We start from the raw sequence: 15,868 nt of genomic DNA, 5'->3' as shown, positions 1-15,868 counted from the left end.
AGCTTTTTCCAAGATTTCTTGTAAGGCAGGTCTAGTGATGATAAACTCCCTCAGCTTTTGTTTATCTGGGAAAGCCTTTATTTCACCTTTATATTTGAAAGATAACTTTGCTGGATAAAGTATTCTTGGCTGACAGTTTTTATCTTTCAATATTTTGAATATATCATTCCACTCTCTCCTGGCCTGTAGGGTTTCTGCTGAGAAATTTGCTGATAGCCTAATGGACGTTCCTGAATAGGTTATTATTTTCTCTCTAGCTGTCCTAAATATTCTTTGTCATTGACTTTTGACAGTTTTAATATAATGTGCCTTGGAAAAGGTCTTTTGGTGTGAGACAATTTAGGGTTCTATTAGCTTCATGTACTTGTATATTCAGTGTCTTCCCTGGGTTTGGGAAGTTCTCAGCTATGATTTCTTTAAATAAACTCTCTGCTCCCTCTCTCTTTCTTCTCCTTCTGAGATACCCATTATTTTTATGTTGTTTTTCCTAATTGAGTCAGACATTTCTCATAGAATTTCTACATTTTTAGAAAATCTTAGTTCTTTCTTCTCTTCCATCTGAATCATTTTTGGATTCCTATCTTCAAGCTCACTAATTCTCTCTTCCATATGGTCTGCTCTATTTCCAATGCTTTCTAATTTATTCTTCATCTCATTTTTGTATTCTTCAGCTCCAGAATTTCTATTTGTTTTTTTCTAGAGTTTCAATCTTTTTGGTGAAATACTCCTTCTGTTCATTAATTTTATTCCTGAGCTCACTGAACTGACTTTTCTTGTAGCTCACTGAGTTTCTTTATGACAGCTAATTTGAATTCTCTCTAACAGTTAGATGCAATCTTCCATGACTTCAAGTTTTATTTCTGGAGAGTTGTCATTTTCTTTTTGTGATATTGTGTTACTGTAGTTTTTCATGGTGCTTGATGAGTCATTCCTCTGCCACATTTTAGTAGCAAACACACTTCTCATTTGGGTAAGGCTTTGTTTACTCTGATTCAGAGCTGCTTCTGGTTCTGTATGAGAGCTTGCACTTTCCACCCTCCAATGCCTCTGCCAGAGGTGTCAGTGCCCTTGTTGAGCTGCTTGTACCTCTGAAGTTGTTGGTACCTTGTTTCTTACAATGTTGCTACAGTCAGAAGTGTCACCATTAAGGTCACTGGGCTGGCGAGCACCTCTGTTGCTTCTGGGGTCACCTGGGTCACAGGTTCCCCCACTGCAGTGGAGGGAGGGGGAGAGTTGGGCATGAGCCAGGGTCACACACACCTCCACCTCGTCCGGATTTGTTGGATCTACAGGTGCCACTGCTATGGGTGAGGGGGCCAAAGCTGCAGGTGTTACTGCAGCTGGGGGGACCAGGGCTGTCGGCTCCATTGTTGTTGTTACTTGGCTCTCTGCAGGCTCTGGTGCTACTGCTCCCAGGTTTCCTCGGGGTGCCGGAACCACTGCTGCCAGGGGTTCCAGGTTTATGGGTGTCACCACCACAGCTAGGGGAGCTGGGGTCATAGGCAACTCCACCACCACTATGAGGGCAGTGGTACCTGAGTCATGAGCACTGCCAGCAAGGCTCCTGGAACCTCAGGTTAGGGGCACTGCCACTGCTGTCAAGTTCCCAGGGTCTTGGATGCAGGCCTGCTGCTGGAAGGGCTGGTGTCAGAGGTGCCACCACCAAAGGAGGGGAGGAGGCTGGTCACAGGTACTACTGTAGTTCCTGAAGCCACAGATCACAGGCATCACCTGTCACTGCTGAGGGAGGGAGAGAAGCTGAATCACAAGTGCTGCTGTAGTTCCTGCAGCCTCTGGTCTCAGGCGCCAGCATGATTCATGGAACCTCAGGTTGTGGGCATCACTGCTGCTGCTGAGGGTATTGGGCTCTTGGATGCAGTCCTCACTACAGGGAGGGCCAGTGTTGAAGGCACTGCCACCATGGGAGGGGGAGGGGACTGGGTCACACCATTGTTACCGTTCTTGGAGTCTCCGGTCATGGGCCCTACAGTGTTTCCTGGCACCCCTGGGAGCACTGGCTGCCTGGGTTCCTGGGATCTCCATTCACAGGCATTACCACAGTTCCTGGGGCTTCAGGTCTCAGGAGCTGCCATCACTGCTCCCTTGGATCCACCATCTCCACAAGATCCAGTCCACCTACCTTCAGATGTATAGATATATGGATCTCTCAGGCGTTCTGGTGTGCTGTGGAAAGAGTCCTTTGTTGGTCCATGGATGTCCTACTGGTTGTAACTTAGAGAGGAGAGACAAAGGGAGTACCTCACTCTGCCATGTTGCTGATGTCACAAATTTGGACTTCCTGAGAGAAGGATCAAACACGGAAATTTTTTTTTTTTTTAAAGATTGGCACCTGGGCTAACAACTGTTGCCAATCTTTTTTTTTTTTTCTTCTTTATCTCCCCAACCGCCCCCCGCCCCTACAACACACACACACAGTTGTATATCTTAGTTGCAGCTCCTTCTAGTTCTGGGATGTGGGACGCTGCCTCAATGTGGCCTGACGAGCAGTGCCATGTCCGCGCCCAGGATCCGAACCCTGGGCCGCTGCAGCGGAGCGCATGAACTTAACCACTCGGCCACAGAGCTGGCCCCCAAACATGGAAATTTTTGATGAAACAGTTGAACTTGGGAAAAAACGAGATATCTTACCAAACATACTGACCTCATACTAGAGTAAGAGAAGTCGGCTTACAAAGCTGGAAAGAAGCATTGGAATGGAGAAAATAGGAAAGAGCAAAAACAGCCAAAACTAAGCCACAGTAGGTGGGGACTTAGAATTATTTGATTTATGAAATGAGTTTTGTTCAGCTGTGTGTCTTGATTTTTTTAAAGAACATGTTAGTTGCTCCCTAAAAGAAGCATTTCAATTCTAGTTAACAAGCATTTATTACGAACAGATTAGACACATAGCCTTGTGTTAAGCCATGGACCAGGTGAAGAAATATTCTAAACTAAATACTGGGGACATGATTAGACAAGTATATGAATGAGGACAATGGGACAGGATGCCCCAAAAGGTCAGAGATGGGATTACTGTCAACACAGGTATTCAAAGAAGTAAAATGTGTGAAGCTTTACTGTCAGAAGCATATGATGAAACTTTAGCAAAAAAGAACACACTCATGAAGGGGGAATAATGAGCCATGAAGCAGAAGCATGAAGATCATAAAGGAGCAAACAGAAATACTGAAGGGTGGGCAATCTGAGTGGGGTCTCTCATGCAATGGGCAAGGTGGTGTTCCCCAGAAATTCCTGCCCACCCAGAACATCAGAATGTGACCTTATGTGGAAATAGGGTCTTTGTCGATGTAAATCATTAAGTTAGGATGAGGTCATATTGCGTTAGGGTGGTCGCTGAATCCAATGACTGATGTATTTATAAGAGAAAGGAGAGGGAGACTCGGACATAGAGACACACAGGGAGAAGGTGATGTGAAGATGGAGGCAGACACTGGAATGATGCAGTGACAAGCCAATGAAACAATGCCAAGGATGGCTGGACACTACCAAGCGCTAGAAGAGGCAAGGTAGAATTCTTCTCTAAAGCCGTCAGAGGGAGCAAAGCCCTGCTGACACCTTGACTTCAGACATCTAACCTTCAGAACTGTGAGAGAATAAATTTCTGTTGTTTTAAGCCACCCAGCGTGGCTAGTTGGTTATGGCAGCTAAAGGAAACTAATATACTCAGCAAGGGGAGTAATTGGAAGAAGAAAAGAATTGGGAGGCAGGCACTAAACTGGCCTGATGAATGGGCATGGGACCTACAGCTTCTCTCCTTCTGTTCCTTACACCAGAGCAAAATCTACACTCCTGGTACATTCTCTGTGCTACAGAAGATTTGTTCCCCACAGACGAAATCATTCTACTGTGAGGGGACTGGAGCAAGCAGTACCCAAGGGGTACCAGAAAGCTAAGGAATGCTGCATAAACATGGAGTTTCACAAATATCACCATCAGAGATATGCCATCTCAGGATTCCAGGAAGAGTCATTGTAACCTCAGGGAGGGAGCACTACAGACATCAGCCAGCAACGTGACTCAACGTTGCTCTTATGGCTGAGTAAGCCATGTATGATGCAGAGGCTGGGGGTCCTCCCACTCTGATTTGCATGCAGAAGCCATGTACAAGCACCCTTGTCTCTTCGGGGTGCTTGGCTGAGCACAGTGCCTGGTAAATTGAATAAGAAGATCTTAACTACTCTGCTGGGCTAATCAGGCAGCAAGCAAGATGAAACAGAGAGCTTCTGTGAAAGACTTGTAAGCGGGCTTCCTTTCATCCAGGGCTCTATCCTTACAGTACACACTCAGTGCATAATGCGCTTTGATTCCTTCCTTCCTCTTTCTTTCTTGATGTTTGCATAAAGCTTTCTCTCCTTTTATTTCCTCTTCTTTTATTACCAAGTGATATATGAAATATTCTCATTGTAAAAGATCTGAGTAAACTATAACAAGATATAACAAAATGTGAGATCCTCACTTCCCTCCACCCTACTCCCTTCCCCAGAGGTAACCACAGATAGTTCGCATCGTTATAGTCTTTGTTCTATGCACTTACATAGTCATATAAAATAATTTATTTTCATATAAATGGATCATATATATATATATGGTATTTTTACTAACTTTTTTTAACTCTAGAATATATCCACTAAATCTTTCAGCGTCAATAATATGCCTGCCTAATTCCTTTTAATGACTGCATGTATTCCACATAATTTATTTATCCTTGCCAAAATTGCTGGGCTTTTTATTGCTTCCAGTTATAAACAATGCTCCAATGGACATCCTTGCATAATACACACCTGTGCTGAAATAAACTTCGCTTTAGATAGAGTCATAAAAACGACCTTGTTGGATCAAGAAACATAGGCTTTTTAATCTTGAAAGATACAGCCAAATTTCCATCTCAAATGGCTGTACCAGCTTATACACTCCCCCCAGAAGTTTCACCCTCATCCTCATCAACTGGACATTATCAACACTTACAATGTTCTCAGTATAATAAACAAAAATATCTTGTTTTAATTTGCATTTTCCTTGTTACTAATGATTTTGAGCATCTGTTTATAAGTTTGTTGGCCACTTATTTTTATTCCTTCAATGTGTCTTTTCATTGAGTTGTTGATCTTTGGGTTTGCAGTATCCACTTTCCATTCTCTGCAACTGATATATATATAACAAGTATGTTATATATTTGGAAAATATTCTTCCAATTATTTTGCTCGCGTTTTAATTTGTTTATAATTCATTTTATAGTCATTCGTTCAACAAATCTTTACTGAGAATCTGCTCTGTTCAGTGAACAAACCAAATGTTCTGTTAAAAATACTCCTAAATTTTTAGCTAAAACTTCTATAGATTGTTAAATATATTGGCCTTTGAATTCATCTGGAATTTAGGAGTACTTTCATACAAGAAGTTATGTCTTTAGCTTTTTTTTCCCAAGTGGCAAAGTGACCCAAAAATTATGCCTTGAATAATCTGCCTTTCTGTCTCTGAAATACAATCTTCATCATAACCCATATTCCCAACATAATGCGTCAGTTTGGAACTGTTTTTTTCTGTTCCACTGATTCTTCTCCTTTTCCTGGGTCCACCGGAATCACCATGTGTGTCCATCACAAGGCCTTGAATTGCGACCTAATAGAACAAGGACTTATCATTGTCCTTTTTTACATATTTATTGGCTAGTCCTAAGCGCTTTCTTTTGCAAATGAGCCTTAGAATCAGTTAGTTAAACGCTATAAAGAATCTCACTGAAATTTTGATCTGAATGTATGTATCAATTTGTGAAGAACTGCTTTTATTAACAATATTAACCAGAAAAACGAGAAGTCTCCCTTTATTGAGCTCTTTTCTATATACCTCCACAGTAAAATTTCAGAGGTTTTTTTCTAATCTTTTTCCTTTTTTTTGGCTGAGAAAGATTCACTCTGAGCTAATGTCTGTTGTCAATATTCTTTTTTCTCATTTTTTTCCCTCCCCAAAGCCCCAGTACATAGTTGTATCTTTTAGTTGTAAGTCCTTCTAGTTCTCCTATGTGAGCCACCACCACAGAATGGCTACTGACAGATGAGTGATGTGGTTCTACAGCCAGGAACTGAGCCCAGTTTGCTGAAGCAGAGCATGCTGGACTTTAACCACTAGGTCATCAGGGCTGGCTCTCAGAGTTTTATTTATATAGATCTCACACATTTCTTGTACATTTATTTATAAGAAATTTATGTCTTTACTTGTTATTGCTATTGTAAACAAAAGTACTTTTTTCCATTACCCTTGAGAAATAGTTACTGCTCTTGTATTTAAAAAGATATTGTTTTAGGATATTAACCTTTTTTTTTTTTGTGCTGAAGAAGATTGGCCCTGAGCTAACACCTGTGCCAATCTTCCTCTATTTTGTGTATGGGTTTCCACCACAGCATGGCTGACGAGCGGTGTAGGTCTCTGCCTGGGATCTGAACCTGTGAACCTGGGCCACTGAAACAGAGCATGCTGAACTTAACCACTCTGCCATGAGGCCAGCCCCTAGGATATTAATCTTGTATCCAAGGACAAAAACCATTATTAGTTGTGGGGAAGAGGTGGGGAGCAGGGCAGGTGGAGAGCTTGAAGAGATCCAAAGAGGACAATACCAGGTTTAAGATGCTATCTGGAGCTCTGAGAGGGAATCTCGCACCCCTTAGCACACTGGGCTTGGCTGAATGGAGTGAGGTGTAGGGGCAAGACAAAGAAATCTCAGAGTAGTTTAGGGGAAGTGTTTTGTTTGGAACTGAGAACACTGAAGAAATGGTGGCACAGTGTGTTTAAGCAGAGATGAAGCCTTAGAGAGTACCCACAAGTTTCCCCGAGGCTTAAGCATGGCACGGAAGAGGCTGAGCAGTTTCTGCCTGTCCTAGTGGTGAATACAGAAGTTCTGACAGCCAACGAGTGAAAGAGACCTGGAGTGGGGACCACAGAGGGCAGAGTCTACAGATGTGCAGGACAGACCATGGTGGGAACCACAGGTGTAACAGAAGATGCCAGTGCACACTCAATGTCCAGGTGGGACCAGTTACACCCAGAGAGGGTGCAGTGGAGAAAGAGGCCAGCAATCAAAGGTCAAACCACATAAGACATGCCAGGGGAAGACTGTGCACAAGACAGATGCCCCGCTCACTGCCATGATGGTATGTAAGCTTTCCCTGCCTCAGGATGCCATTCTGGGGGTGGGGAAGCTCTTAATTTGGGAAAACTACCCCACTATAGAGTATATGCTTTCAAGCGACTATGTTCAAATTACGAATTCTCTGGGTAATTTGCTGAAAGAGATCAAATTCTAAACTGGCAGATCCTGAGGTACCCTGAAGTGGCAAAATTAAACTTTTTGCCCCAGAGGAAATAGAGGTTCACAGCAAGTTGAATTCAGTCATGGGGAAATAATGTTACATTTCTGCACATCTGAGTCAAAGTGCGTAACTTTTTAAAACCTTTTCATGCTAATATGATTTGTGTGGTTATGTAGACCCTGTCAGACATGTAATCTTTGTCCTCTTGATGTGTACCACCACATGTACACACACTGGGGTATGTTGCACAGTTTTGGGGACAAGGCTAAAAGCCATAGATTGCAAATGAAAAGAGTCACTGTGTCTTACAGAGTAACATTCCTCCATGGAAAGAAAGGACTCTGGAAATCAAACATCCAAAATATGTCACTTCATTTAACTCCTTGTTTGCAGGCAATCTATTATCTGAGTATTCTTGAAAGAAAAAGAAAAAGGAAAGACCAACTTCTCAGTCTGCTTTTGTACCCATAGACACACAATGATGGAATAGGGAAAGTGAAATGCTGCCCAGACAAGTTATGCCACCTACCTGCATTTTTACCTAGGAGACAAAGAATGGTTAAAAATTTGATTTTGAGGTTCCAATTCCAGGTAGGATGGACTAATTACACCCCACACTGTCTCTCTCACTGAATGAAGCTATAAAACCTGGACAGAATATGTCCATAGCTATTTAATGACTCTGGAAAGTAAACAGTAGCAGGCAGATTGAAAAAGAAGACAAGAATTCAGAGGACCACTGAACCAGTGTTGAGTTTACCATGCTTTTTCCTCAGTATCTCTGGACAGAACTCAGAGACACCTGGAAGGGCATCAATATGGACGAAGAACGCTTGTAGAGACACTCCTAGTTAAGGCTCGAGGAGCAGAACAGTGGGCTCTGGCAGCAACATCTGCAGTAGGCAGGGGCTTGGAAATTTCTTTTCTAGAATGTTTTTAACCTAATTTTTTTTAATAGTTATAGAATTACTCAAGTTATGTATATCATATTGGGTGAGTTTTTGGTTTTTGAGGAATTGGTCCATTTCATCTAAGTTGGCAATCTTATGTATCTAAAGTTGTTCTGTGGGGTCTGTAGTGATATCCCCTCTTTTGTTCCTCATAGTAGTAATCTGTGTCTTCTATTGTTTTTCTTCATCAGTCTTGCTAGAGGTTCATTAATTGTCTTATCTTTTCAAAGACTTACTTTTATTTTCATTGAGTTTCTGTATCATGTATTGATAAAAGTAGCAACTTAGATGAATCTCAGAGTTATTAATGCTGAGTTCCAGAAGCCAGTCTCAAAAGATGTCATGCTATGTGATTCCATTTATATGACATTCTCAAAACACAAAACTCTATTATTACGGAAACACATCAGTGGTCACTCATGGTTAGGGGAAGAAGCTGTGACTACAAAAGGGCAGCATGAGGGAGATTTTTGGGGTGATGGATCTGGTCTGTATCTTGACTGTGGTGGTAGTTACACAAATCTGTCTATATGTTAAAATTCATAGAACTATACAACAAAATAAAATCAATTTTACCAAATGTACATTCAACAATTAAATTTAAAGTGATTCCCAAGTTTAGAGGAGCAATAAGACTTTGGTTTAAGAAGTTTCCCAACTTTAAAATTTATATCCAATTAAGTAACTGTCCAATTAATTAGTTTTTCAATTAAGTATTTCTCTTTCTTAATAAATTTGAGGTCTCCATGCAAATAAATTTGATTATACCTCTTCTCAACAAGGTTTTGGGGAAACAAGCACTTTCATGTAACATTAGTGAAGTAAATTACTATGAGCTCTTTGGATGGATATTTATCACTAAGGAAATGTAACGTGTGTACCTTTTGATCCAACAATTCTGCTTCTAGGAGTTTCTAGTACAGATGTACTTGCACAATATGCAAGAATGTACATATAAGCATGTTTAATGCAGCATAATTCATAATAGAAAAATACCAGAAACAACATTGATGTCTATTAATAGGTAAATTACATACATGTATACAATTAACTTTCAGAAAACTATTATAAAAATGGGGCCAATCATCAAGCACTGATATTTAAAAATCTCTAAAATCATTAAGGAAAAAATAACAAGGTTAAGAATAATATATAGATTCATCTTATTTTTGTTTATAAAAAGACTTAGATATATTGGGGGAGATTATATATACATTAAAATTCCAAGAAATGTATGTAAAATACTGCTAACAATAGTTATTTCTTTGGGGTGGGCTTGGAGATACAGTGGGAGGAAAAAGGAAATCGTTTTGGTTTTAATTTTTAACTTTTCTGAACTTTTGGAAATGCCACGAATATGATATTAGAGCCATGTGTCACTTAATGACAGGGATACGTTCTGAGGAATGCACTGTTAGATGATTTTGTCCTTGTGGGAACATCATAGACTGTACTAACACAAACCTAGATGGTATAGACTACTACACAGCTAGGCTACATAGTACTAACATTATGGGACCACTATCATATATGCAGTCCATTGTTGACTGAAATGCTGTTATGCAGCACATGACTATACTAAAAAACTATTTTAAAAAATACTAATTAGAAGTAATAATGCCCTTGTAAAGAGTTTGTTAATGAGGACAACTCACCTTCAGCCAACCCTGGGAAACACCATTCCTGGGAACACCCATAGTCAGGGGGATCTTAACAAAGTCAGGGCAAAAGACCTGAAAGTTGGTCATCACCTCTAAGTGAGATGGGAATAGAAGAAAATGTTCCTCCAAGGAATTATGCCCTCTTTGCCTTCTCAAAGGCAGTCAGAGTATAAAATGCATCCCATACCATGGAGGAAGCTGTCTGGGTTCTGCAGCCAGATCCTTTTGGTAAATTCATGGATGAGTCCCAGCGGTTGGACACAGTTTCTCTGGGTTAACGATATATAAGCCCTAGTTTATTCTTTTTTGTGTAATTTACATTAAAGTTAACATTTCTAGGACAGATGTACAAGAACACAGGAATTCTTGATACTAAAAGACATCATCACCAACAACAAAGCTAGGTCTGTGATCTTGAGAAAATTACATAATTTTTGATCATGCATGTTCATGTCCTTAACAACAGGGGTCTGGGTGACAGGTAAGCCCCTTGCCAGTTCATACAATCGGTGAGTCACCGTGTCTGGTTTAGAGGTTGAATCTAACACAGTTCTTTTTTCCAGATTCAGATTCCATTTGTCATTAGGTTGAAATTGGCCAGGAGTCACATGTCAATCTTTAAACCACTTTTACAAAACACTATAAAGTTTGCATTGGTTGTTCAGATTTACTAATTATAGAGGCAAAGCTCTTAAGCAGCAAATTCTTCACAAATTTAAATTTTTTCTTCTATTTAGTATTGAAATACATCTTCCTTTAGAGATAAATTTATATATCAAAAATGTATGTGGCCTAAAAGAAATAGTTCAAGACATTTAAGAACCAAAGTCAAAGAATCATTTACTATAAACAAGTTTACTAGAAAATTGTCCAAATATTTCTAAATATATAAACAAAACTACCAAAACTTGGTAGTTAAGGGGTAAAAGCTGGGCACAGCTGTTTTTCTCAGGCATGTCAGTTCGTTCTCTTTATCCTGCACATCATTGTACACAGAGCCTCCTAATACCTCTGTCCTGCTACTTCTTCTTGGATGCTTGTCCCAACTCTATTCCAGCCTCTCCCCAACAGCCCAACCTCACTGGACCTCCCAAGCGCAATGCTGCCCCTGTTTTCACTCTCACATCTTTCCTGCCCTCTCCCTGCAGCACCCATTGCCCACAGCAGCCATGGGTACCCTGTCCCAGAACAAGCCACTGAGTTTACTGCACTGGCCAGACAGAGCCTGCTCTTGAGGGGTGGGTGAGGGAAGGGGGAGGAATAGGGAGGACAGAGGAGGAGGGAGAAAGGAAAAGAAGATAGCTAAAGGATAGACATGTTGGTTGCTAGTTTGCCATACATGTTCAGTTTCTTCCTTCTCCCACTTGAAAACCCTGCCTGGAAATAATTTCTCCATATCTGAAAAAGAAAAGTTCCCTTGAATGATGACAACTGACCTAACATGCGCTAACCTGATCTCCAATGAGAAACTCATTTGTCACCTACATTTCAGAGCCCTGGGAAAGTTGACATGAGGGATAGATGGATTTCAGGGCGGTTCATGAATTTCTGAGGAGCATTTCAGGAGCTCTCCTCCAAACATAAATAAAAGCATGCTGACTACATCCCGTCACAGTGACCAGGGCAAAACATCATGCCACCTAGGACCACCAGTCAACACCCTCCTTCCAATGCCCCAAGGGGATGACCAGATATTTTAGGGAGATATTTCCCAGGCTGACTTCTCCAAGAGCTCATCAGGAAAAGAGAAAAAAAAAAAACAGTTCAGAACACCAGAGCTTGAAAACAATCACCCAGAAAAAAATATTTATTTTAGGGAGTTTGGGGGGTGGAAAAGAATCATGCAATCTTCAGTAAAGTGACAAGCAAGATTCCAGTTTTGAATCATATGTGCTTCACTCATCCCCCCAAGACTGTACCCCCCATCCTGAACCATTTACTATAACAACCTCACCATCAAAAGGAACCAGGCACCTGGTGATTATGTTACCAGGTACTCAACCATCTAATTCGAACGCTGCTATTCGAATCTGAAATATGAGGGTAAGATGATGGGGAGGGGAAGACACAGGAGGCTACAGGCATAGTGACTGCAAGGAGGACCCAGGCCAGCAAATAAGAGAGAAGAAGGTACACAGCTCTCATGGGAGAGACAACCCCCATCCACCCACAGAGCTTCAACTCCATCCGTTTCTTCCTTAGCAGGGGAAACTTTGTCAAGAAACAGAATCTATCCCTGGACATTTCAGAGCAAAAGTGAACCCATAGATCGACACTTACATTTCATTTGCTTGAAGATGGACTTGTTAGGTTCAAGCCAGTGCTGGGAAGAGAAAAAACCAAAGATTCTAGGTCAGATGGCTGGACCATATAATGCATACCTAATAACTAAAAGGAATTTAATAAAGATATTCTTTTTCCAAAGCACAGCCTTGGTTCCCATAGATATTCCTCAGGGTTCCACCCTCTGAAGGTCAACATGAACAATTTGGCAATAATAACACCACAGGCAAGGGTGTAAATTACAGCAAACTAACACTGAGGAGTATTTGAGTCATACAGTTGCTGGGAGAGAAGGATGGGGGTAGATTATACACTGAAATGGGAGGTTCTAGCTGCTTCAGTTGACTCCTAGGTGATTCTTTGAGCTCCATTGCTCTGGGCAAGCCACAGACAGCTAAAGACTTTGACATCCATGACCTCAAAGAGTCACAGTCCAAGACAGCATCAGCACCCTGCTCCCCTTCCAGGCAGCCTCCTTTCAGGTTAACAGTGGGCCAAGCCAGTATTAGCCACATCACACAGAGGAAATTCCCCTCTATGGTTGGGAAGAGCAAATGAAATATCTTATTTCAGAGGGCTGAGGTCATCAAGAAGAAAAATTAGCTCCATCACAAAACAAAGAAGCACCAAGACCTGGAAAGCTCAGAATCGTGTTACTGAGAGGTGTTTGAAGCAGATAACATGCTGGCCTCGGTGGCCAACTCTCTCCACACCACATGTGAAGGTCACTTATACATGCCGAGAACCAGGAAGTTTTCGATATCACTGACCACAATGTCCCTGAAGCTGCTTAGGGAATGTCAGGAAGAGTTTCTACATCTGTGGTTTATAAAGACAATAAGAGGAATGGCAATGGGTATACATCAAGAGGTCAAGAAGCCCTCACTTATGGGGCAACCCCCACTCCTGCTTGATACTGAGGGGGAAGGAATAAGAGGGAACTTACCACAAGTTACCTCATTCTCTCATTTCTGTCTTCCAGTAAGCCTCAAGGGTCTGTATTACCCCTATTGTTTGATGTAAATGCATAATCATAAAGTTTAATAAGAACCAGCATTTGTTGAGTGCTGACTAAGTGCCTGGTGCTGTTCCACAAGTTTCCATGGGCTATCACCACCATCCCACTTACAGGTGAGAAATCTGGGGATCAGGATGTTACACAACTTGCCTAAGGTCCCCAGTGAATAAATGTGGAAGCCAGCGTGCAGTCGGATTCCAGAACACAGGCCTGTGACCTTGGCCATGTGGCCTCTGGATGGGTCAGTTTGCTCTAAAATGTATTATTTTCCTTGCTGAACACTCTCTCTTTCCCCAGGAACAGAAAAGTTGAGCAGTAAAAACAGAAGTTTCCAATCCAGGGTAGTCAGATCTCTACAGTCCTCAAAAAACAAGAATGGGGGTCTTTTAACTATTTCCATATGGAGAATCTAACAGAAAACCACACATTTACCCCTGACATGCTGCAGAGACAAATAAAATAGGAAGTTTCCATGCTTCTGGCCTAAATTATATCAGCTCATTTTGGGAACTCCGGTTATCTCCTTTATTCTCCATTTTTTTTAATGTGGTAAAATACATATAACATGAAATTCACCATCCTAACCATTTTTAAGTGTACAGTTGAGTGGTATTAAATGAATTCATAATGGTGTGCTACCATCACCACCATCCATCTCCAGAACTCTTTTCATCTTGTAAAATTTAAACTCTACACCTATTAAACAATAACTCCCCAGTCTCCCTTTCCTCCTGGCCCTTGGAAATCAATATTCTACTTTTGGTTATTCCTTCTAATCAGAAATTATGCTTAGTCTTTACATAGCTATAATCAAACAGTAGAAAATGTATTGATTACAAAACTTACCAGCTGTATCACCTTGTGAAAAATGTTTAACCTCTCTGTGTCTTTATTTCCAAAACTATAGAATGGGAATAGTAATAGTAATAGTACCTACCTTATAAGGTTGTTGTGAGGATGCTAAAAGTTAATAAACGTTAAGACACTGGCATGTGAAAAATAATCAGTGCTTGTTTGCTGATGCTGCTGTTACTATTTAATAAGTACAGTTTAATTGGGAGATACATCTTTCAATATACAGGACTCACGGAGGAGAATAATAAAAGGGGCCTCTGGTGATGAAATCGCTTTTCTTGAAATAAATAAATAGGATAATATAGAACTAAAGGGAGAAAACAAGTAATGCAGCCAGAGATCAATACCTATTGCTATCGTCTCACAGAGGGAGGATCACCAGTCATCTTGCCAATAAAATCTGAAATATAAACATATTTTCCAAATTCTCTTTGCTTGGCACCCTTTGAACGCCTTGGCCCTTCTCTGCCTAGCTTCAATCTACCTTTCCACCTTCTCGCTGCCTCCAGGGATGACAGGTGAGTTTCATTTGTGGGCCCACACCAGTTAGTCAGCGGCCATCTCCCAGGGCTGTGAGGAGGATCCCAAGACTGGGTGAAGGCTCGGTGGGAATGAGAGCCATGATGGATTGGCTGTGTCTGCCTGGAGGGGTAGGGAACATTTGAGGCATGCCTGCAAGGTATTCACCACCTGTGTTCTAAATCAATTATTTTCCCTAAATGAACTGGCCTCCTTGTTGTTCTAGGAAACACCTGCAGTTTGTGATCCGTTCGACCTTCCTCCTCTCGGCCTGTTCACATCCTGTCCTTGCCTCCCAGGCCTCGTGTGTCTCAGTTACCTATGTCCACAGTGTGATCACAACATACTTCTCCAGGACAGCTCTTCTTCTCAGTGGGACAGTTATGGGGTACAGAGCCCTAAGGAAAATAAGCCAGCGGTAACCATCCTTCAAGGGGTTACAGGAAATCATTTCTCCAAAGAGGGTGAAGCTCAACCTGTTGTATGTATTAACGTTTAAAAACCTGACTGAGCTATGGCCCAGCAGTTCCTTTATTCTCTAATTTGCCCTTGTGAACACAGAGGAACGTAACAAGGGTTTTCACTGCAATATTATATAAAATTTTAAAATATTAGAAATAACATTGATGGCCTTCACCAGGAAAATGGTAAAAACTGTGGTCTGTTCATCTTCTGGATGATTCTGCAGCAGTGTTTTATATGAGGTAGGTCTTTATGTGGAACATGGTTAGATCTCTGAGGCACACTGTGGGATAAAAAAGGTGAGCTGCAAAATTTATAATTATGGCTGCAGTTAGTTCCCAAATCATGCACTGAAGCGCCCCAGGGAAACAGGCATACTAGACTTCTGTCGGACACCATGCGAACCATGAGCTGGAGGAAGTCCACAACTGCAACATTAGATCATGCGATATTCCTTTGATGCCATACTTTTCACAAAGCTGGGTTTCTAGTGGCTGCTGTGATAAAAAGGAAGTACTTTGAAAACAGGTGTGCAACAGGCAATGAGTGTGTCAGTGTCTGATCCAACTCCAGAGTTTGAGAAGCCATGGGGTGCCCGACAGGCACACACATCCCATTAGTAAGTAACTGTGGTTAAGAATGAACTGAAAATACTATTTTCCTGTGTGTAATGTTTCAAATGGCCACTAAGGCCATAATGGCCATGCTAGGACATAAATACTAAGTTGCTTGGGTCTAACTCTTACTAGATGGAGCTGATAGATATCCTTTTGACCCAGGGCACCAGGAAATAAT

At 41.4% G+C, this 15,868-nt stretch overlaps 1 protein-coding gene across 21 annotated transcripts in view; it reads right to left on the bottom strand.

Moving 5' to 3' along the window:
- FRMD3 (FERM domain containing 3) overlaps nucleotides 1-15,868 on the bottom strand; it is a 382,586-nt gene that overhangs the window by 113,033 nt on the left and 253,685 nt on the right. For 17 of the 21 annotated variants that reach the window (XM_070495921.1, XM_070495924.1, XM_070495918.1 and 14 more), the window contains one exon: nucleotides 12,217-12,259. The exons of the other annotated variants lie outside the window; for them this stretch is intronic. In XM_070495921.1, the coding sequence (XP_070352022.1) occupies nucleotides 12,217-12,259 (43 nt within the window). The remainder of the gene's footprint in view (nucleotides 1-12,216; nucleotides 12,260-15,868) is intronic. 21 annotated transcript variants of the gene reach the window in all.

The sequence above is a fragment of the Equus asinus genome, chromosome 23 (genome assembly GCF_041296235.1).
Source record: "Equus asinus isolate D_3611 breed Donkey chromosome 23, EquAss-T2T_v2, whole genome shotgun sequence".
In the NCBI taxonomy this organism is placed as follows: Eukaryota; Metazoa; Chordata; class Mammalia; order Perissodactyla; family Equidae; genus Equus; species Equus asinus.
The sequence above is the reverse complement of the archived record's forward strand: the minus strand, read 5'-3'. Positions and strand labels throughout refer to the sequence as shown.